At 37.4% G+C, this 24,117-nt stretch overlaps 1 protein-coding gene across 5 annotated transcripts in view; it reads right to left on the bottom strand.

Moving 5' to 3' along the window:
• The window catches only part of CEP83 (centrosomal protein 83), a 120,590-nt gene that overhangs the window by 54,045 nt on the left and 42,428 nt on the right, over positions 1–24,117 (bottom strand). For 3 of the 5 annotated variants that reach the window (XM_084880329.1, XM_084880330.1, XM_084880332.1), the window contains exons 3-5: positions 23,947–24,097; positions 17,801–17,893; positions 15,291–15,422 (exon numbers count right to left, since the gene is read on the bottom strand). In XM_084880329.1, the coding sequence (XP_084736455.1) occupies positions 15,291–15,422; positions 17,801–17,893; positions 23,947–24,097 (376 nt within the window). Of the gene's footprint in view, positions 1–15,290; positions 15,423–17,800; positions 17,894–21,290; positions 21,404–23,946; positions 24,098–24,117 lie in introns of those variants that run through there. The other 2 variants (XM_084880331.1, XM_084880333.1) reach the window with 2 other exon arrangements.

Below are 24,117 nucleotides of genomic sequence, written 5' to 3'. Positions count from 1 at the left end.
CTTGTAACCTTTGAGGTACATTGGAGGCCTCTCTCCTCTAGGAATGAGGAAGAGGTCAAGTAATCATGGTAAAATGCACTTACCTTTTCCTGATATCCCAAACTATCTGTCCCTCCCACCACCACCACCAAACCTTTGTAGTTAACCAGACCTCCTCTTTTTAGTCTCCTTTCATATAGATTTCTTCAGGTGATATAACTGTTTTATTTTGTTTTGTTTTAAAAGTTAGAAATCACTGCTCTAAATGTCACCAGGAATTGTTTTGTAGCCAGGATGAGTTTAGAAGGCCCCTCTAAGCCAAAAGGATTTAAAGTAATGCTATGCAACCCAAAACAAAGTGGCCCAAGAGACAACTAATTGCTCACTTGGCTACAGATGAACATAAGAAGTGTGAGACCTACACCCCAGTGCAGAATATTCCCCCCATCTGTAAAACAAGAGGTTAGACTGGAGGCCCTCTAAGATCCCTTTCAGTTTTAACATGTAACAATTCCAATTGCATTCGGGCATGCTGAATTAATGATGTCAATTCGAAATATATATAGAGCTATCTAGCAAGCAAATATTCTTTTCCAGAAAATAAAAAAAAATTTTAGAAGGCAGCTTTACAATTCAGAGTCAAGTGCCCCAAAGCCCAACTAATTAGTTCTCTTCTATTTTTCCTCCCACTTTTTACAATGTTTATAAACATTGTCTCTGGGGTTTGGTTTCCGCCATTTCTTTTTCTTTTCAGCTCTTTGTGTGACTCTGTGCAAGTCACTTTTTCACTTTGGCCTCAGTTAAAATGAAAGGCATGGGATGGATGATCTTTAAGGTACCATTTAGCTTTTGCATAAGGTAACTCATCTAGCTCAAGAGTCAATATATAACTCAGATTCAGATAATGGTGCCTTTACTGAATACTTTAGTGAGTGCTGAGCTGAGTGTGCTATACATACAATTGCATTTAGTAACAATATTTTCTCTTGTAGTCTGCATATTACATATGGGGTCAGACAACTAATGTTCTTGACCAGCATGTTTCCTGCTTTATTGCTGGGTCTAGTAGTTTGGAGGGGCATCTGTGTGATTGCTGAAGTGGCAGCTGAAGCTATGGACTGAACTGGCTAATGGCAGAGTCAGAATTATTAGACCTCACATTTACAACCCCTAAACCAGAGCTCATTATCAAATCATTCCAACCTAAAGTGATGACCACTGCCTCCTCATTTCTTTATTCACTTATTGTTGTGCACCTGGCACTATTCTGGGTAGTAAAGATACATCAGAAAATGAAGTACAAAGCAAACACAAAACCTCTGCTCTCAATCACTGTTATGACACCAAACTTGTCCCAGTCATCTAGGAACAAATCTTGGAAACACCCTCAGCTCCTGTGTTTTCCTTCACTCTCAGTCAGACTCACTTGTCATCTTCACTGATATCTTCAATTTGCTGTGCTCTCAATTCTTTCTCTAAATTTACAAAAGGGAGGGGGGGATCCAAGATGGCAGCTTAGGTAAACACATCTAAACTGCTGCCATGCACAACAATTTCAAAACTACAACTAAAAAACAAAACGTCTATCACCCAGAACCATGGGAAAACTGGCTGAAAGGAAGCTCTACAACTAGACTGAAGATACTACTGGACCCTATAGGTCACCTACCACACAAAGCCACTCCATCAGCACAGAAAGGCAACCAAAATGTGAAGACACAGAAGCATACCACGAATGGGAGAGATGGAGGAAAGTAAACTACTGGACGACAGAGTTCAGAATCACATTTATAAGGTTACTCAAGAATCTTCTAAAAACCACTGAGAAACTTGAAGAGACCTTCAAGGACCTTAATGAGAATACCAGAAAAAATGGAAAAGGACTAGTTAGAAATTAAGCATGCACTGTCTGAAATAAAGAATATACAGAAACTCAACTATAGCCAAAACCAGTTTGGCTCAGTGGATAAAGCATCAGCCTGCAGATTGAAGGGCTGATGCTTTATCCACTGAGGAACACATGTAATAATCTGAACAATTGACCGGGAGGAACACATGTAATAATCTGAACAACTGACCGGGTTCAATTCCGGTCAAGGGCATGTACCTTGGTTGCGGGCACATCCCCAGTGCGGGGGGGGGGGGGGGGGGGGGGGGGGGAAGGTTTCAAGAGGCAGCTGATAGATGTTTCTCTCTCATCAATGTTTCTAACTTTCTATCCCTCTCCCTTCTTCTCTGCAAAAAATCAATAAAACGTATTTAAAAAAAGAAACTCAACTGTAGATCAACTTACCCCAAGAGTCAAACGAAAGATCTGGAATATGAGGAAACAAAAAACACCCAACCAGAGAGGCAGAAAGAAAGAAGAATCCAAAAGTGTGAGAATAGTGTAAGGAGCCTCTGGCACGACTTTAAGCTTACCAACATCCGGATTTTTGAAGTGCCAGAAGGAGAGAGAGCAGGATATTGAAGGCCTATTGGAAGAAATAATGGCAGAAAACTTTCTCTACCTGGTGAAAGAAATAGACTTACAAGTATAGGAAGAGCACAGAATCCCAAACAAAATGAATCCAAAGAGGAACACACCAAGACACATCATAATTAAAATGCCAAGGGCAAAAGACAAAGAGAGAATCTTGAAAGCAACAAGAGAAAAACAGTTAGTTACCTACAAGGGAGTACCCATACGACTGTCAGCTGATTTCTCAACAGAAGCTATGCAGGCCAGAAGGGAGTGGCAAGAAATATTCCAAGTGATGAACAGCAAGAACCTACAAACAAGATTACTCTACCCAGCAAAGCTATCATTCAGAATTGAAGGTCAGATAAAGAGCTTCACAGACAAGAAAAAGCTAAAGGAGTTCATCACCACCAAACCAGGATTACATGAAATGCTGAAGGGTATTCTTTAAGAAGATGAAGAAGAAAAAGGTAAAGGTAAAAACTATGAACAACAAAAGGACATCAAATACATACCTAGCAACAAGTAAATATAAAAATCAAGTGAATAAAAAATCTGAAGAGCAGAATGGACTGGTGAATATAATAGAATCAGGGACATAGAAAGGGAGTAGACTGACAATTCTCAGGGGAAAGAGGGTTTAAGGGGCTCGAGAAGAGATTGGACAAAAATCTTACACCTATTGCCGAAACCGGTTTGGCTCAGTGGTAGAGCGTCAGTCTGTGGACTGAGAGGTCCCAGGTTCGATCCGGTAAAGGGCATGTGCATTGGTTGCGGGCATATTCCTGGAAGGGGGTGTGCAAGAGGCAGCTGGTCGATGTTTCTCTCGCATCGACGATTCTAGCTCTCTACCTCTCTCCCTTCCTCCTCTCTGTAAAATATCAATAAAATATATTTAAAAAAAAAAAATCTTACACCTATGGATGAAGACAGTTGCATGGGGTAAGGGCATGGGGTGGGGTGGGAAATCAGGTGGAGGGGAGCTATGGAGGGAAAAAGAGAGGAACACATGTAATAATCTGAACAATAAAGATTATATTAAAAAAATAAATAAAAAAAATAAATTTACAAAAGGCTTTGTTTAAATTTCTCTTTTATGACATTTATCCAAATAGCACTATGTTAATTACCTCCATGCTACTTTATTCTCTTTGAGAATATAAAAGCTTCCTTGACAGGTAAGATGTATTAAACAATTTTACTTTTTAAAAACTGTTGAAGTAAAAGAACAACACAAACAGATCAGGAACTAGGAATACATAATTGTTGATCTTCTTTTCAATGGATGGTAGCACCACTCTAATTCCCTAAGGCCATGGTCAGCAACTGTGGCTAGCAAGCCATATGTGGCTCTTTGGCCCCTTGAGTGTGGCTCTTCCACAAAATACCATGGCCTGGGTGAGTCTATTTTGAAGAAGTGGGATAAGAAATTTAAGTTTAAAAAATTTGGCTCTCAAAATAAATTTCAATCTTTGTACTGTTGATATTTGGCTCCGTTGACTAATGAGTTTGCTGACCACTGCCCTAGGTGACCCAAAAGAAAAAGGTAGTGTATCTAATTACTCCACTTTATATCTAATTATTCCACTGATTTTTGTTTTTATTATCTTTATGATACAGCATACGGACATGGTTAAGAGTATATAACTTGACAGAGTCTGAAATCAAATGACCTATTTGTTTTTTTCTTTCAGAATTTTAAAGGTATTGCTTTACTGCTAGGCTTATATTATTTCCAGAAAGAAATTTATTGTCATCATCTTTGTTCTTCTATACAAAATATATTTTTTCTCGGATTACTTTTTTTAAATTAACTTATTTTTAGACAGTGGTAGGTTCACATGCAGTTGTAAGGAATAATGCAGAAAGATCCTGTCTATCCTTAGCCCAGTTTCCACCACTAGGAACAACCCCCCCCCTCTTCCATTTTCTAAAAGACAGTGTGCAGAAATGGTTTTCTTTGTTTTTTTAACCCCTTGGTAGAATTCTCCAATTAAATCATTCTTTGGGGGAATTTTTAAATTATGAATTTAGTTTCCTTAATAGTTATATAATTATTTAAATTATCTATTTCATATGGGCAGAGTCATGGTAATATGTGCCTGTTTCATTTTTGTTTCTCAAATTTATTTTGGTAGAATTGTTCACCTCTAAGGATATCTTATTACCTTTTGATGTCTACAAGGACTGTAGTGATAATCTGTTTTATTCCTGATATCGGTAATTTGTCTTTCTTTTTTTGTCTAGCCTAAGTTTTTGTCAACTTATTATTCTTCTCAAAGAAACAGCTCTTTATTTCACTTTTTCTCTGCTGTTCTTGTTTTCAATTTCACTGGTTTCTGCCTGTATCTTTCTTGTTTCCTCCCCTCTGCTTGCTCTGGGTTTATTTTAATCCTTTCTTTCTGGTTAAAGTAGGAGATTTTTTATTTGACACTTTTCTTCTTTTCTAATGAATGCATTTAGTGCTATAAATTTTATTCTCAGCACTGTTTTAGTTGTGTCCCAAATGTTTAATATACTGCATTTTTCATTTTCATTTTTACTCAGGTCTATTTTTTTGAAATAGTTTTCTCATTGCAACTTCCTCTTTGAATTATTTGAAGTGCGTCATTTCATTTGAAGACTTCCCTGCTACCTTTCTGTTTTTGACTTCTAGTTTAATTCCATAGTGGCTGATGAACTCACTCTGTATAATTTCAATTTTTATATACTTGTTGCCCAGCTGGTGTGACTCAGTGGCTGAGTGTAAACCCATGAACCAAGAGGTCATTGAATTGATTCCCAGTCAGGGCATATGCCTGGATTGCAGGCTTGATCCCTGATAGGGTACATGCATGAGACAGCCTATTAATGTTTCTCTCTCTCTTCATTCCTCTCTCCACAAAAAATCAATAAAAACACATTTTTTAAAATTGCTGAGGTTTATTTTATGGCCCAGGATTATGCTCTATCTTGGTATATGTTCAGTGACACTTGAAAACAATGTACTTAGGTACTCTTATTGGGTGGAGTGTTCAATAAATGTTGATTAACTTCTGTTGAGTGATGGTGATGTTTAGTTATATAGCCTTCCTAATTTTCTAATTGTTCTATCAATTGTTAAGACAGGAGTGTGAAACCTCCAACAATAATTGTGAATTTGTTTCTCCTTTTAGTTCTATCAGTTTTTACTTCATATATCTTGCAGGTCTGATTCATACACATTTAGTATTCATTGTGTTCTTGATGGTCTGGCTTTCTGTCATATAATGTCTACCTCTGGTATTTTTCTTTGAAGTCTATTTTATCTGATATTAATATACCCACTCCTGCCTCTTTTAATGTTTGTATGATATATCTTTTACCATCTATTTTCTAAATACTTATTATATTTGATGTTCCTTTGAGACAACATATAGTTGTGTTTTTTGTTTATAAAATCAACTCTCTAAGTCTGTCTTTTGATTGGTATATTTAGGCAATTTACATTTATTATGAATATTAATATGCTAAGGTATTTTGTTTATTTTTTTGTCCTGCTTTCTTATGGATTTACTTGAACATTTCTTAGGATTCCATTTTTATTTACCTATAATGTTTTGGATATATATTTGTATAGCTTTCTAAGTTGTTGCTGTATTATATTATATATACAATAGGGGCTTGGTACACAAAATTCTTGCAGGGGGGAAAGGGGAGGCCCTCCTTCAACCCAGCCTTCAGCCCGGCCTGTGCCTTCTTGCAATCCAGGACCCCTTGGGTAGGGTCCATAGGCCTGGCTGGCAATCAGGGCCTATTGGGGATTTCCTTCCCCAGGCTGCCAGCAACTGGCCCCACCCCCTGCCACTGATACTGCTTGCCATCTGTGTGGTGCTGCCCCCTACCTCCCCCCCCACCAGTCACCTTCCTCTGAGGGCGAGAGGTGTGGGGTACTATCACTTGGCTGGCCTAGACCTCCCTCTGCAGGACAATTGCTGGGCCGCCCCACACCCCCGCCACAGTGCCGCCAGCTGGGTGGCCTGGGCCTCCCTCTGCAGGGGGATTGTGGGGCATGACTGGGGCCCCCCAACCAACTGCATCGCACCTGACTTGGCTGGCCTGGTGCCAGTGGTAAAATTTTCCCACTGCTCTCTTTTTTCCTTTCAAGGACGAAAATCTTAGATCTTTTGTTATAGTCCCACAGATAACTGAGGTTATCCCTTTTTTTTTTAATCTAATTTTCTTTTTTCAAATCTTTATTGATGAGATTATTACAGATGTCCATTTCCCCACCCTCTCACTGTCCCCCCCACCACTTGGTTCCCACTCTACCCCAATCCTCCCCAACTGCCCTTCCCTGCAGACCTGGTGGCTCCCAACTTCCCTCCTCTCCCAGCCTGGTCACCCTTAACTGTCCTTCCCTGCAGGCTTGATCGCTCCCAACTTCCCTCCCTTCCAGGTCTGGCCTCTCCCAATTGCCCTCCCCTGATGGCCTGATCGCCCACAACTGCCCTCCCTTGGAAGCCTGGTCCCTCCGAACTGCCCTCCCCTGCTGGCCATCTTGTGTCCACATGGGGGCAGCCATCTTTTGTGTTAGAGTGATAGTCAATCTGCATATTACTCTTTTAATAGATAGCATAGAGGCCTGGTGCATGGGTGGGGGCCAGATAGTTTGCCCTGAAGAGTGTACCAGATAAGGGTGGGAGTTCCCTTGGGCATGGGGAAGCCTGGGTGAGGGGCCTGTGGTGATTTGCAGGCTGGCCACATCACCTGGTGATCCAAGCAGAGGCCCTGGTATCTGGGATTTATCTTCTACAATTGAAACTTTGTAGCCTGGAGCAAAGCAAAGCCTACTGCTTGCTCTGTGGTGGCAGTCATTTCTTTTGCTATTTATTTATCTTCTATAATTGAAGCTTTGTAGCCTTAAGCATAGACCAGGAAAGCTTGGCTTCCTCCATCGCCAGGGGCAACCCTAGCCTCCTGCTCTCTCTAGCTCTGTGGCTGCGCCATTTCTGTTGGGATTTATCTTCTATTATTGAAACTTTGTAGCCTTGAATGGAGGCCTCGGCCAGCCAGGGTGTACGGAAAGCTTGGCTTCCTCAATCACCAGGGAAACTCAAGCCTCCCACCTGCTTGCTCAGTGGCCGCAGCCATCTTGGTTGGGGTTAATTTGCATACTTGCTCTTGACTGGCTGCTGGATGTGGCTGGTGGTTGTAGCAGAGTGGTGGTTAATTTGCATATTACTATTTTATTAGATAGGATACATTTTTTTGTGTGTGCCATCATTAAAAAAAAGTCTGTATTTAGTTTTAGGTTCCCAGCAAAATTGAACAGAAAGTGCCGAGAGTTGCAAATGTCCCCACCCCCATATATTTGGCCTCCTACACTATCAACATCTCACACCAGAGTGGTACATTTGTTACAACAAAGTGGTACATTTGTTACAACAAAGTGGTACATTTGTTATAACTTCCATCTGTAGTTTACAAAGGGGCATCTCTTGGTGGTGTATATTATATGGATTTTGACTATGTATATTGGCATGTACCTGACATTATAGTATTACACTGCCACCCTAAAATCTTCTGTGCTCCATCTATTTATTCCTCCCTCTTCCTTAATCCCTGGGCAACCACTGATCTCTCTCTCTCTCTCTCTCTCTCTCTCTCTTTCTATGTATATATATATGATTTTATTGATTTCAAAGAGAAAAGAAGGTAGATAGAAACATTAATGGTGAGAGAGAATCACTGATTTGCTGACTCCTGCACATCCCCGACTAGGGATTGAGTCCACAACCTGAGCATGTGACCTGACCAGGAATCAAATTGAGACCTCCTGGTTTATAGGTTGGTGCTCAACTACTGAGCCATGCTGGCCGGGCAACCACTGATCTTTTAAATGTCTTAAAGCTGAATGTCATATATTTCAAATACTGCAATATACAGCCTTTTCAGATTGATTGTTTTAGTAATTTGCATTTAAGTTTCCTCACATCTTCATGGTTTGATAGTTCATGTCTTTTTGGTACTGAATAATCTTCCATTCTATGGGTATGACACGGTTTATTTGACTATGCACCTAGAGAAGGACATCTTGGTTACTTCCAAGTTTTGGCAATTAGAAACAAAGCTGCCAGAAACCTCTGTGTATAGGTTGTTGTGCAGACATAAGTGTTAAACTCTCTTGGGTAAATACCAAGGAGGACAATTGCTGGATTGTATGGTAAGGCTATGTTTAGCTTTGTAAGGAACAGTCAAACTGTTCTAAAGTTGCTGTACCAATTTACATTTCCAAAGTCTGTTGCTTCACATCCTCACCAGCATTTGGTATCGTCAGTGTTTTGGATTCAGGCCATTCTAACAGGCATGTATCCCGTTGTTTTAAATTGCAATCCCCTACTCCAGTGGTCAGCAAATCGCAACTTGCTAGCCATATGCAGCTCTTTGGCACCTTGAGTGTGGCTCTTCCACAAAATACTACATGGGGGTGCACACTTAAGAGTGCTATTGAAACTCCATGGCCCACGTGCAGAAGTTAGTTTTCAGCCTGGGCGAATCTATTGTGAAGAAGTGGCTTTAGAATACTCAAGGGGCCAAAGTGCTGCATGTGGCTCGCGAGCCGCGGTTTGCTGACCACTGCCCTAACCACAAAAGATGTTGAGCATCTATGCTTATTTGTCATCTGTATATCTTCTTTGGTGAAATGTCTTTTAAAATCTTTTGCCACTTTAAAATCAGTTTGTTTTCTTATTGTTGAGTTTCATAGTTCTTTGTATATTTGGATAATAGTCCTCTTATAAAATATGTCTTTTTCAATTACTTTTTCCCAGTCTATGGCTTCCCTTCTCATTCTCGACAGTGTCTTTCACAGAACACAATTCTTAATTTCAATGAAACCTACCGTATTTTCCAGCATATAAGACAAACCCCTAATTTTACAGTTAAAACATAAGTTTAGGCCTATATTCACTGTATAAGACTACCCCCCACTTCAAAGAAAAGACTTACTTTACCGTCAAGATCTGCAGGTAATTTTTGTGCAATTTTGGTCTTTTGCCCCGATTTTCAGTTGACTTTTTTTTGTTTCAAAAGTCGTTTTATACGCCGGAAAATATGGTAACATCAATTATTTCTTTCATGGATCATGTTGTTGGTGTTTTATCTAAAAGATCATCAACAAACTCAAGCTCATCTAGTTTTTTCCCTATGTTATCTTACAGGAGTTTGGTAGTTTTACGTTTTACATTTTACATTTAGACCTAAGATCTATTTTGAGTTAATTTTTGTGAAGGGGCTGTATCCAGATTCCTTTTTTGGCACATACATTTCTTCAGAACCATTTGTTGCAAAGATTATTTTTCTCTATTCTCAAAAATCAGTTCTCCATCAAAGATCACTATATTTGTGTAAATGTATTTCTAGACTCTTTGGTTTGTCTAATGATCTATTTGTCTATTTTTTCACTAAGAGTATACTGTCTTTATTATCATAGCTTAATAGTTTAGTCCCAAAGTTAGGTAGTGTCAGTCCTCCAAATTCGTTTTTCTGTAATATTGTACTGGCTATCTACACTGGGTCTTTTGACTCTACCATAAACTTTAGAATCAGTTTGTTAATATCCACAAAATACTTGCTGAGTTTTTAATTGGGATTAAACTTGATATATAAATTAAATTGAGAAGAACAGACATCTTGACTTTGGGAACTGACTTAACTTCTATGTGCTTAAGTTAACTGACTTAAGTCAGTTCACAGAGTCTTAGTATCCGTGAACATGAAATATCACTCCATTTGTTTTTTTATTTCATTCATCAGAGTTTTGTAGTTCTCTTCAAATTAGTATTGTGCATTTTTAAAATATCTTCTGTATTTATTATGGTAATTTTTACTATGATTAATGCTATCAAGTACAAATAGTAATACCACTTTTTTGAGCCTTTACTATGTGTCAGGCATATAGTAAACATTTTACACATGAAGTTTCAAGTTCCCAAATTTGAGTTTTTTAAATCTAGTTTACCTTTTCATATTACTGCTATTCTAAGTTTTTCCCATTCCCCTATATGTATTTGAATTAAATTTTTCTAAATTAATGATGGAATATAAAAATATTTTATTTACTTACACTATAAAGGTAACATTTAATTTACTCAGATTTAAAGTTCATATTTTAATCTACTTTTTGAAGTTGCCATCTCGTTTCCTTCACTCCGTGGCTTTAAAAAAGAATTCCACTCATACTGAATAAGAGAATAGAAATAAAGACATATGTCTTTTTCAGGCTCTGAGGATTACCTTGGTCATGGAGGTAGTAAAAGAAAAATAACTGTGACAAATAAAGCCAGAGCAAACAGTACCTGAAAGTAGAACACTCAGAATGCAGTGAAGGTGGGGGATGCAGACATTGTAATAAGAGATGCCCTCAAAAGATTTAGAGTATCAATGTACAAATCTGACACTGAAAACTCTAGCATGCTAAAGAACAGGATCATATGCTTAAGAAATATGAGTACATGTAATTTTAAATGATAATAGCTACCATCTGTGGAATGATTACTATGTGCTTGGTACTTGTCTAAGCATTTTGCAGAATTAATTTATTAAATCCTCACATCATAAGATAGGTTCTATTGCTAACACCATTTTAAATTGAGGACATTAATGCACATAGAAGTTAAGTCAATTCCAATGTCATATTAAATAAAACATTTAAAAATTTATATGTTAAAAAGCTTCGTTTTTGAGATATTCTAAACTTCATTCAGTTTAATTTTAATTAATATATTTCACAAAATCCTTGTTAAAATGTTGCCAAAATCAATCACAGACAATCTGTACTGTGAGGTAATTCCATTTTAATTTGGGAGTCTTTGTCTGTTGTGATATGGCTCAAAGTAATCTGAGAAGGGTGTAAATTAGAAAACTTGGAGTGATAGAAAGCCAAGATAGTGACGTAGGTAAACAACTAATCTGCCACCTCACAGGAGAATTTCAAAACTACAACTAAAAGACAAAATGTCTATCACCCAGAACTATGGGAAAGCTGGCTGAAAGAGAAAGGAGCACAAGTGCTGAAAAGCTGAAAAGCATAGGTACAGAGGCACGCAAATCGGGCTGGTGGGGGGGTGACTGGGCATGTGGCTTTTTTTCAACCCGAAGGGAAACAAGCTCCCGAGCGCGGGACCCAGATGCCTACGGGGAGAAACTGGTCTGTCAGCCATCTAGTCCCAAAGTGAGGGTGACTTTTTTGCAGAGGTACGCGCAGCAATCATTATTTACTGCGCCAGAGTGCGGGGATGTGGGGACTTGGAAACAAGGAAAGACAGAGGGGGCTGACCACAGCCATTGCTACTTGCCACACCCCAGCCTAGTGATGTCCTGAGGCCCCACCCTACCCTGAGGCCCCGCCCCTCCTTGAGACCCCGCCCTTCCCTGAGGCCCCACCCCATACATTCTACAAACCAGCCCAGGCTTCACACAGCTGCTTTTGCATATAAATGGCCTGTACTGTGGCAGCTTAAGGAAATAAACTGCAGCTCCAGCTCCAAAACCACCAAATCACAAGCAAAGAGGAGAAAACTGTAGTTCTTGCAGTAGATCCTGCTGGGTGGCCTCAGACAGTAGCTGAATTGCTCCCCATTGGAGATCCAGAAACTAGTGTATCTAGTGGTTGGTGTGAGATGACACCATATTTTAACTACTCTCCTAAGGGACACATTCAAGAGACAGACTCAGTAAGCACCAAAGCCCTATGGGAACAATTCCTCCCCCATAAACGTGTCTCCAGCACAGCAATTCTTCCGTTATAGACACAGCGGGTCCTCACAGCTAATTGGTCTGGAGGTCAATTCCTCCCTGTGACACCAACAACAATTAAGACTTAACTACAACAAGGGTGTACACACAGTCCACAAAGGGGTGCAACAAACTACTTTTTAAAATTCCCAGACAACTGGGAAGCTGACCCACTGAACCATATAGGACACCCAGGCCCACAAAGCTACCCTACCAACTCAGGGAAGCAGCGAAAACACCGAGAAAAGGAAGGAGATCTCAAACAAAAGAAATGGAGGAGAACAAAAGACTGGATATAGAGTTCAAAACCACAGTTATAAGGTTTTTCAAGAAGTTCCTAGAAAAGGCCAATAAAATAAACAAGACCTTTGAGGATATGAAAGGATCAACTAGAAATAAAGCATACACTGACTGAAATAAAAAAATATTATACAGAGTCCTAAAAACAGACTGGAAAATCACAAGAATCAAGTCAAAGATTTGGAACACAAAGAGTCAGAGTACACTCCTCCGCAGAAGCAAGAAGAGAAGAGAATCCAGAAAGTTGAAGATAGTGTAAGAAACCTCTGGGACAACATCAGAATTACGGGGGTCCCAGAAGAAGAGAGAGAGAGCAAGATACCGAAAGCATATTGGAAGAAATAGTGGCAGAAAACTTCCCCCACCTGGTGAAAGAAATAGACTTACAAGTCCAGAAAGCACCCAGAACCCCAAACAAAATGAATCCAAAGAGGACCACACCAAGACACATCATCATTAAAATGCCAAGAGCAAAAGACAAAGAGAGAATCTTACAAGCAGCAATAGAAAAACAGTTACCTACAAGGTATCACCCATACGATTATCAGCTGATTTCTCAACAGAAACTATGCAGGCCAGACGGGAGTGGCAAGAAATATTCAAAGTGATGAATAGCAAGAACCTACAACCAAGATTACTCTACCCAGCAAAGTTATCATTCAGAATTAAAGGGCAGATAAAAAGCTTCACAGATCAGAAAAAGCTAAAGGAGTATATCACCACCAAACCAGTGCTAAAAGGTGTTCTTTAAAAAGAGGAAAAAGAAGAAAAGGTGTTCTTTAAAAAGGTGTTCTTTAAAAAGAGGAAAAAGAAAAGAAAAAGGTAAAGATAAAAATTATGAACAAATACATATCTATCAACAAGTGAATCTAAAAGTCAAGTGAATTAAAAATCTGAGGAACAGAATAAACTGGTGAATATAATAGAATCAGGGGCATAGAATGGGAGGGGATTGATAACTCTCAGGGAGAAAGTAGTGTCTGTCTGGGGGGTATGGCAAGAGACTGGACAAAAACCATATACCTATGGATGAAGACAGAGAGAGAGAAGGGGAGGTAAGGACAGAGGGTGGGATGGGGACCAGGTGGAGGGGAGCTATGGGGGGGAGGCGCAAAAAGGAGAAACAATTGTAATAATCTGAATAATATTTATTTTTTTAAAAAGAAGAAAACTTGGGAGTATTTTAGATAAAGGCACCATCAGAGTCTAAAGCAGCATTCTAGATAGAACTGCAGAACCTACAGTTTGTAGCACTGATAGCACAAAACTGATAATTAGGCTTCTAATTTGATCCTTATTCTACAGTTCCTTTGAATCCTTCCATCATCACACATAGTATAGATCTATTTATCTCTTAACAATATTAAAGCTGTTAGATGACTCCTAATTAACTTAGCAACTTCAAATCACTGCTTATTTCAAATTTATAATTTACGGCTAGGTGTTGGGTTACCTAATTTCTACTGTTAACTTGGCTGCTGACTTTCTTTGAGGCTGAGCAAGTCACTTATCTTGTGCTTCAGAGTCCTCCTTTAAAATGGAGACACTGGCCCTAGCTGGTTTTGCTCAGTGACTAGAGCATCCGCCTGCAGACTGAAGGGTTCATGTTCGATTTGAGCGAGGGGCACATGTCCGGATGCAGGCTAGATCCCCAGTAGGGGACATACAGAAGGGAGCCAATCCTCCTGCATGACCCCTACTTTCTCATCATTGATGTTTTTCTTTCCCTCTCCCTTCTTCTCTGAAATCAATAAAAATATATTTTAAAATAATAATTAAAAAATAAAATGATAATACTGAACATTATAACAGAAGTGAGATTATATGTGAATAAAGCATTTAAAGCTGTAAGTAATTTTTTAAATGCAATAGACTAATATAAATATTGACAGTTTTCTGGTACTGTGTTATTGATGAACTCGATCCAAAGTTCATACAGCTTCATACATATCAAAGAATAGTGGAACAATTTGTTCATGTATGTCAGTTTGATCAAAGTAGTTATTGATAAAGGAAAGTGAGTATGTTTTAACTCTTGATTCCAAATAAAGGCAATGCAATATATGTAAAATGCAAATGTATTTATACATGAAATGTTTCATGTAACTACAGACAACAAACTACTTTTTTTTAATTCAACTAATATTAGGCTTCTTATTTGAAATAAGAAATTGGTATTTCTCTCTTTACATCCTGAGAAAAAATCTAAAAGTAACATAAAGAATGAGAAACACAAACCCCATTTTTGGAAATAGGGAGACAAAACCCAAAATGAGTAGAGACAGAGTAGGAGTGCATGCTATAGGGAGCAGGGAGAGGATGCTGCCATTGCAGTTGTCAAAGAACAAAGTACACTTCTTGAAGGTGAGAGGCACACCCTAAGATATAAACCCTTTGTTTGTATCAGTGGAAAAAGTGCATTAACTGACCATCAGAGCTCTCAGAGATGTAGTATGATTCCAAGAAAGAGATGGGGGCATTCTAAATAAGGAATCATGTAGACAAACTATATTTGCAGAGAGAGAAGCCTTTCTCTGTGGCTATGGAAGAAAAGAGACTGACTATCGCCACTGACTGGGGCAAAATAAACGTTGCAAAGAATGGAAAAATTTAACAGCCAAAAAAAGAACATTCACAAAAAAATATTGATATAGAGCAGATGAAAACCATAACAAATTAATTAATTAAACTAATTATGTAATCAACTCTAACTTGAGATTTACAAAAAATATATAATCATAAAATTTTGTTTACAAGGAAGCTAACAACTAAACTAGTATAATTAATCACTCACCTCTGATTCATATTTTATTTTTTCTTCTTCTAAAATACGTTCAAATCCTCCTTTCTGGTGTTCGAACTCTGACTTGAGAAACGTATGTTCATAGCGAAGCTTATTATATTTAGCTCTATAGTTTTCAACTTCCTAAATTAAAAGGAGACTTTTATGAATAAATTTATGAATGAATTTTGTAATCATTCCAAAAATTACTTTTGTAAATATAATTTTAAATTACATTCTATTCAGAGTAATTCTAAAAATAAAAAAATAAGCTTAAGAGAAGTATAAATAAATCTTGGAAAAGTTCTGATAACTATTATAGGATGCTACACACAGAATTAGTACATTCCTGAGAAGACACTAATAAAGACAATTATTCAATTAACCTAATTTAATCACTGATTCTCATAATAATAAAAATGTATAACATGTCAAAAGTTTTGACCTCCGGATTTAATAAAATAATATTTAAGAATGTAATACACCTTTTAATATATAGTTAGGTTAAAAATTAATTTTATGATAACACATAAAATACCTCCTAAATGTCAGGCATAATAAATTCAAAGTAGATAAAAGATTATTTGGCTATTTAGTACAATAACTTAAGTTTCAATCAAATATTACAATGATATAAATTAAACACATCAGTCTGAAGAATGTATGAAGCACCAACTCTCCTTACTCACAAGGAACACATGCAATTCCCTAGTATAGTCCAGCTCCTCTTCCTGACACTATGAAAGTTGCTGGCATTCTGAATCTCAATAAGAACTTAAGACAACAGAATAGAAAGATGGAGGAGACATTATTTCAACATATTCCAAAAAAATCTATAAAGCCTAAGCAACTAAATGACCAAATGACTGGTCAACCGGTGCTATGACACACACTGACCACCAGAGGGGAGATGCTCAATGCAGAAGCTGACCCCTGATGGTCAGTGCACTCCCACAGTGGGAGTGCCGCTCAGCTGACTAACAGGTGCCAGACACCTTACTAATGGTTGGCAATGGCAACTGCAGCTGCAGCGGTGCAAGCCTCTCCACTGACACTCCCCTTGCATGATCAAACTGACTGGGCGCAAGCCTGCGGTCGTAGGGAGGCTGCAATAAGCAAGAGCAGCAGGCAGGAGAGGCAGGCAGCATTGGACTGCCGGTTTCAGCCCGATCACCACAGGCCATGCCAAGGGATCCCACTGGTGCACAAATCCATGCACCAGGCCTCTAGTTAAGTAATAAAGAAGCCTCCTAAAATATTCAGCTCCCTGAAATCTTCAATTTAAAGATTTCCAAACAATTTACAAACAAAGGATATGGTTATTTGTGATTTTATTAGAGACATATTAGTTTTGGTATTTTTAAATATGCTTTTACTTAACTGGATTACCTACTTAAGTCTAAGTAATTTTGTTTATATCCAAAAATGAAACCTATTCAGCATACTGCTTTGATTAGGAAAATATTCAAAAAGTGACTTTATCAAGACAATTTATAACAGTGATCGCCAACCCAGTGGTCATGAGGTCCAAAAGTTTGGCGACTACTAGTTTAAGGAAACCTTTGGAGCAGCAGTTGCCAAGCAGTGGTCTGCGGACCACTGGTGGTTCATGAGGTCCAAAAGGTTGGCAACTGGTGATTTATAAAACAGGATCTACAACTATTTTGAGCAATGGCAACATCACTAGACTATAGCTCCCTAAAGAGGTCCATTTTGAAGGGGACAATACACATTTATATGTACACTGCTCAGTATATTTGTTAAATAAATGTCGAGTTTAGAATCTACTATACTTAATTATCTATCATCTTTTCCTATCCCCTTTATTAAACATTTAGTCATATAACACCAAAGTTTCATTTAAGGAGACTCGTTGCAATCTGAAAGAAAAGTATATCAATTTTTTTTACTTTTCTGAGGTTGCATGAAATTCATTCTTTCATTCAACAAATATAGAAGCTACCGAGGTAGTTCATTCTATCCTAGTACAGTGTAAAAATCAAACAAACAAACAAAAAACAGATAAAGTTTCTGCACTCATGCAAAAAGTGGTAAAAGATAATATAAAAAATAAGCACAATGAGTATCAAAATATAGTAAGTACTTGAGAAAATAAAAATGTAGAGCAGGGTAAATGGGGATCCAAAGGTCTTAGGAGTGATGGAAAAGGCATTAAATGGAGGCAGGGAGTAATCAAAGTAGGCCTCATTGAGAAGGAGATGTTAAGTTGACCAAAAGATACCTGGAGGGTGTTCAAGGGACAAGCAATTGTTACAGCAAAGACTCTGGAATGACACCATTTCTAGAATACCAAAGAAACATCAAGAAGGCCAGTGTGAATGGAGAAAAGGAAATCAGAGAAGTAATGGGGTCTGATCCTGTGCAGCCTTAAAGGCCACTGTAAGAACTGAGTAAGAAAGGAAGCGATTGCAGGGCTTCTGCATAGAGGAAGACACTTTTCATCAAGCACTTCATAGTCACATGATGATATATGCCTAGTTCTTTCTGCATAAATTACTTACTTCATCCAGACTCCTAAAACGCTCTCTCATTGGAGTTTCTAATTCTTGTCGTATTTGGGCTCTGAACAATTCCAAGTTTTGTGGAGTTAATACCTAATATGCAGAGAAATACAAACAATTCTAAATATGAAAAAACAAATATTAAAATCAAGAATTTGTCAAATTTCAAAACCTCTCTCCTCATTATGACAATAAAATGCAATTCAAAGTAATTTTACAATATACCTAATTTTAGAGCAGTCATTATATAAATAATAATTTAAGAATCTCATTTTCAGGCTCTCACAGATGTCAAAAATTCCATTAACATGAGGTAAAGACAATCACTGATTACCATTGCGATTATTAAAAATAACTATGTTAGCAGCTAAGTTTATCATGTTGTATACAATGGCTGGTAGTTTATTTTCTAAAGCAAACAAAATTAATGTAATAATTTAGTATGCCGGAGAGAATTTTTCAGACTTATTTTCAATCAGAAAAGGCTGATTTCTATGCTGGTTATAAAAAACTAATTTAGGCTCCTCCTTGTCATACTCTTTTACAAAACTTATCTTTGAAAAAGTAATTAAATATTTCATTCACCATGATATTCCCAATACCTTGCACCACTGCCTAGCACATAAGAACCACTCAATTATTATTTCTTGAATGAATAAATATTGGTTGTTAAAAAAAATATTTAGTTTGCTTTTAGCCGGGACCGGTTTGGCTCAGTGGATAGTACGTCAGCCTGCGGACTGAAAGGTCCCGGGTTCGATTCCGGGCAAGGGCATGTATTTTGGTTGCAGGCACATCCCCAGTGGGGGGGTGTGCAAGAGGCAGCTGATCGATGACTCTCATCGATGTTTCTAACTCTCTATCCCTCTCTCTTCCTCTCTGTGAAAAATCAATAAAATATATTTTTTAAAAAATATTTAGTTTGCTTTTATATTAATTCTGAAAAAAATAAGAATAGGCAATAAGGACACATATGAAATACCTTAATCAATAAAGAAAAAAGAAAAAAGAAAAATAATATTCAGCTAAATTCATCCATTTATTTATTCATCAATATCCAAATTTCCAAATATTTTACTGAATGCCTACTATACAGAATGAAGCAAAAATAGGTTTACAGTTAGTATGGAAAACCATACAAAAAATCCTATCTAATGAAGAAGGAATATGCTAATTGATCATCACACCCTCTCAAGGATGGTAGTGCTCACAGCCAATAAGGAGGAAATACGCTAACTGCCATGCCCTAAAAATGGTGGCACCCACAGTCAATGAGGGAATATGCTAACTGACTGCCATGCCCTCAAAGATGGCGGTGCCCATAGCCACAGTACGGTGGCACACCTGCCTCCGGAGACCCGAAGTCCCCTCAGCCCCCAGAGCCGACTTGAGGAGCAGGCAAGCCTTGGATGACAGCTACCCAGCCACCCAGGGCCGGCCTATGATGCAGACAAGCCTCCGATGGCGGCTGCTCAGCCACCCAGGGCTGCATGAGGCTCAGGTAACCAGGACCCGCCAAGGTTTGCTCTTCCAGTAGTGTCAGCAGCAGAGGTGTGATGGGGATTTTGCCTTCCCGATTGCCTCCCTCCCCTGAGGACTCCTGGACTGTAAGAGGGAGCAGGCCAGGCTAAGGGACACCCCCCTCCAGTGCATGAATTTTCTTGCACTGAGCCGAGTCTAGTACAATAATAAACCCAGTGTTTTGTGTCCTCACAACTGGTAAACCTACTTTTGCCCCATCCTGTATACAAAACATTAAAATATTAGGTCACTTAAATTTATTCCATAGCTCACTGATGTTATGTTTATTTTTAATCTCTTTTGTCTTCTTGTTTCATTTTGAGTTTTTATTGTCACGTCTTCCAAGTTTACTGATTTTTTTCTTCTACATTGTCTAATCTGCCATTAAGTCCATACAGCATATTTTTCATCTCAATAATTACAGTTTGTATTTTATTAAGTCTTTTCATATTTTAGTCTTTTTATATCTTCCCTATTTCTACTTAAATGGTCAATCTTTAATCTCACTTTTGAAGACATGGAATTCAATTATAATAATTATTTGAATGTCTCTGTTAATTCTAATATTTGTACCACACCAGGTTTGATTTTGGCTGTTTGACTTTCTTTTCCTATTTGTTGTGGATAGTATTCTCCTGTTTATTCCATGTCTGGTAAAATTCTGTTGGATGCTAGACATTATAAATTTTACTTTGCTGAGTGCTAAATATATTTGTATTCTGATATTCTTGAGTTTTGTTCTGGGAGACATTTACTTGAAAACAGTCTCATCTTTCTGGATCTTGCTCTTAAGATTTAAGTGTGAGCAAATTAGTGTTTAGTGTAGTGCTAATTACTTCCCACTGCAGAGACCCTTCTGAGTACTGTACTCATTTCTCTGTCAAATGAAGTTCTTTAGCCTGGCTTTGGGGAAAGGAAATATGCAGAGCTGAACTCAATACAGTCATGTCTCTAATCCTTTCAGGTGACTCTTTTCCAGGCCTTAGATATTTCCCTTACATGCATGTGCTGATCATTCTTCTATAGAATGAGCTGAGAGGATTCTTTTGAACATCTTTATTAACTTTCTTTCTGTGTCACCCTCCTCTCTACTACCCTGTCTTGTGACTAGTCGCACTACTCTCTACATATGAGAACACAAATATTAAAATCATGAATTTTAATCAATTAAAATCAATTCCATCTCCTTGTGTCAGGGAGTCTATCAGATTTGCCTGATATTCCTTCTGTGCCATGACTTGGAAGCATTTGCAAAATTCACCTTCTTTGATTTTTGTCTTTCTGGGGTCTTTGTCACTTTATAATGTCCAGTGTCTTAAAAATAGTTGTTTGATTTGTATCTATTCTTTTTATTTGTTTTAGGCAAGGAGTATATCTAATCTTTATTATGTCATGTGTAATTTTTCAAAACCTTTACCAGAAATATATCAAATGATTCCTATCTTTTTTTTAAAAACTTTTGCTAACATGATACATAATAACAATATAATAGCTAACATGATCTAATCATTTTTACATCAAAGCACTTTACTAACATTTTCTATTATTTTCTCGTTTCATCTTTACAATCCTATGAGCCAAGAACTATTATTTACTCTCATTCACTACAACTACATGTATCCCAGAAATATTCTTTAAATGAATATTTTTATATCATTTTTCTTTAAAAGTCAAAGGAATATTAAAGCAACTCAGAAAAGGCACTTTGCAATAGACAAGATAATACATGTGTATTTTTAAAATAATCATCTTTCATAACCTTCATTGAATATTTCTTGCTGATCTCACTCGAGTTTAGTGAACTTTACTCAAATCACAATTTGTACAAATTGCAAGCATCCATTAAAGCAAAGAGCTAAACTGCTTCAATATATGTATAGATAATGCATATATTTCTTTAGCTTATTTTTTGCCAGACAAATATCACATAAAAGCCAGGTATGTTTATCTTAAAAAACAGAAACTTTACCAGATAAATTATATTTTCAGCAAACATTTGGAAACTTATCATGTGGAGAAATGTCCAGTTATTTTGTGTAGATCCAAGGAACAGTATAAGAACAAACAGGGAGACTATAGGGAGGGTGATTTCACTGCAATATGAGAGAGAAAATGCTTAACATAATCCAATTGATAAATGGAGCTGGGTTCCTTTAAAAGTTCAATTGGTTCTCTAGCACTGAAAGCACTGGAGTGGAGAATGAAAAGCTGTATGTCATTGATGTCCCAATTGTGCTTTGGACAGTATATTAGTTTCCTATGGCTATGATAAAACATTGCACAAATTAAATGGTTTAAACAACAGAAATGTATTGTTTCACAGTTCTGGAGACTGGAAGTGCAAAGGTGTCAGCAGGGCACATTCCCTCTGAAAACTGTAGGGTGAATCCCACCTTGCCCTGTCCAAGCTTCTGGTGGTGTGATGGAGATCGTTGGCAGCTACAGCACTTCAATCTCTGCTCCTGTCATCACAGGACATTCTTCCCGTGTTCCTCTCCCCCACCCCTGTATCTGTCTATCTCTGTGTCAGTTCTCCTCTTTGTATAAGGACACCATACTTCATCTTAACTAACTACGTGTGTAAAGACCTTATTTCCAAAATAAGGTCACATTCTGAAGTAATGGGAGTTGGAACTTTAACATATCTTTTTGGGGGACAATTCAACTCATAACAGATATGAAAGTGAACTAGATAATTATCTACTCTAAAATGCTGAGACTCCAGGTACATATAAAACAATAAGTTCAACATTACATATGAACAGAACAATTCTGACTCATTCATTTATTGTTTATTTATGTAATTCATTAAACAAATACTTTCTAGGCACTGTCTTGAGCACTGGGAACACCACGAAAAAAGGTTCCTGCCCTCATGAAACCTGTATTCAAATAGAATAAAATGGCCACCATTTATGAATATCTAGTATGTAAGTTATCTCATTAATCCTCACAACCACCCCAGTTAGATAACAATTTTCATCCTCTTTAACACAAGAGAAAACTAAGGCATAGGAACAAAGCTATTTGTTGAAGGTCATCATCTTCTTGGCAAACTGACCCTTTTTTCTTATTAAAATGTTATTTTTACATTTAGTGATAATCTCTGTCTTGAAATCTATTTTATTTGGTATTAATATAGCCACTCCAGGCTTCTGAAGTTTACTGTTTTCATGTGCTTGGCAAAAAGAAACATAAACAGGTGTTATTCTTAAGAAACAGAGTAATTTACATTTGCAATGCCTGAAGAACACTTTCAATATCTTGAATTCAGTGCTCACATATTCCATTCAGATAGGCCTCTCATTTTTGGCAACACAAAGTAATCAACCAATTCTAATGGCTTAACTTACATTTTCATCTGAGGTTTTTATTTTATTTTTTTATTTTTGTATAAATGTCCTAAATATGCCCAGGTATGAACCAATAAGCACACTGAAGGCTTCATCCCAATCTTAATGGTGGTTGTTCCCAACAATGGAAAATTTCAAGAAGACGCTGAATGACAAATTCCCAACACTGCTGTCAAAGGAATCCATTAATTAGGTGATATGCCATACTAGATGACATGAAAGATGGTTTTTAAAAATCAACTTATGACTCCAAGATTAATAGTACCATATTATTTGTACCAAGCACTAGATAAGCAGAAATACACAGCTGGTCCTATCAGAGATTCAATGAATGTAGGAAAATACCACTAGTAATACCTACTAATTTGAAATATATACGTAGTATGTTTGGTGCTGAATTCTGCCCTTGCTCTACTTTCTAGGCAAATGAAAAACAGTGTAAAAAAGAAACTAAAGAAACTGTAGTCAGTACTTTAGTACCAACTAGCTTTTGCTTTAGAGACTACATTTACCCTATATTATGGACATAAATTATGTGTACATAATGTTTTTACAGTGTCTTTTAAAAAACTTAAAAAAAAAACAAAAACACTGTTGTAATTAGCTTAGTTTCAGTTACAATACTTAAAAGAAAATTAGTAGTCACCTAGCTATGGTTGCTCAGTGGTTGAGTGCCAACCTATGAACCAGGAGGTCACAGTTAAATTCCCAGCCAGGGCACATGCCCAGGTTGCAAGCTCGATTCCCAGTGGGGAGAGGGGTGCAGGAGGCAGCCAATCAACGATTCTCTCTCATCTTTGATATTTCTATCTTTCTCTCCCTCTCCCTTTCTCTCTGAAATCAATTTTTAAAAAATTAGTAGCTTGGGCTGGTTCAATTACCAATGAGGGCACATTCCTAGGTTGGGGGCTTGATCCCCAGAGAATTTGCAGAAGATAACAGGTCCAACCAACTGAGCCACACAGGTCAGAGCGATAAATATTTTTTTTAAAAAAGAAGAAGAGAGAATTAGTAAATCTTTATTTAAAAAACATTTAATTCTGGATTTTTAATCAATTAAAACTGGTCTTTTCCTCAATTATTTTGATAGTGAAATATTATTTAAATCAGAATGGGTAAGAGAATACAAATTTATATAAATAACAGTTTCATGGCTGAACCCTAAATGGTAGCAGAAATCTAGACTATAAGAAAGAAAATTAAATTATACCACCAAACTACTTCCACAAAACATCTGATAAATTTTATATTAACTCAAATACATTTTGTTACCTGCAACTTTATTTCTTCTAAGTCTTTAGTTTTCTCTAATAATTCTCCTCTTAGTTCTTCAAACAGTAGCTGGAATTTTTCCTGGTTAGTTTGCTTTTCATTTAACAGGTATTTGAGTTCATTTTGTGACTTTGTGTACTCATCTTGCAATCTGATTTTAAAAAATGAAAG

The sequence above is a fragment of the Pipistrellus hanaki genome, assembly GCF_964339955.1.
Source record: "Pipistrellus hanaki genome assembly, chromosome: 3".
Taxonomy (NCBI): domain Eukaryota; kingdom Metazoa; phylum Chordata; class Mammalia; order Chiroptera; family Vespertilionidae; genus Pipistrellus; species Pipistrellus hanaki.
Note: the sequence above shows the minus strand (reverse complement) of the source record. Positions and strands in the feature narration are given on the sequence as shown.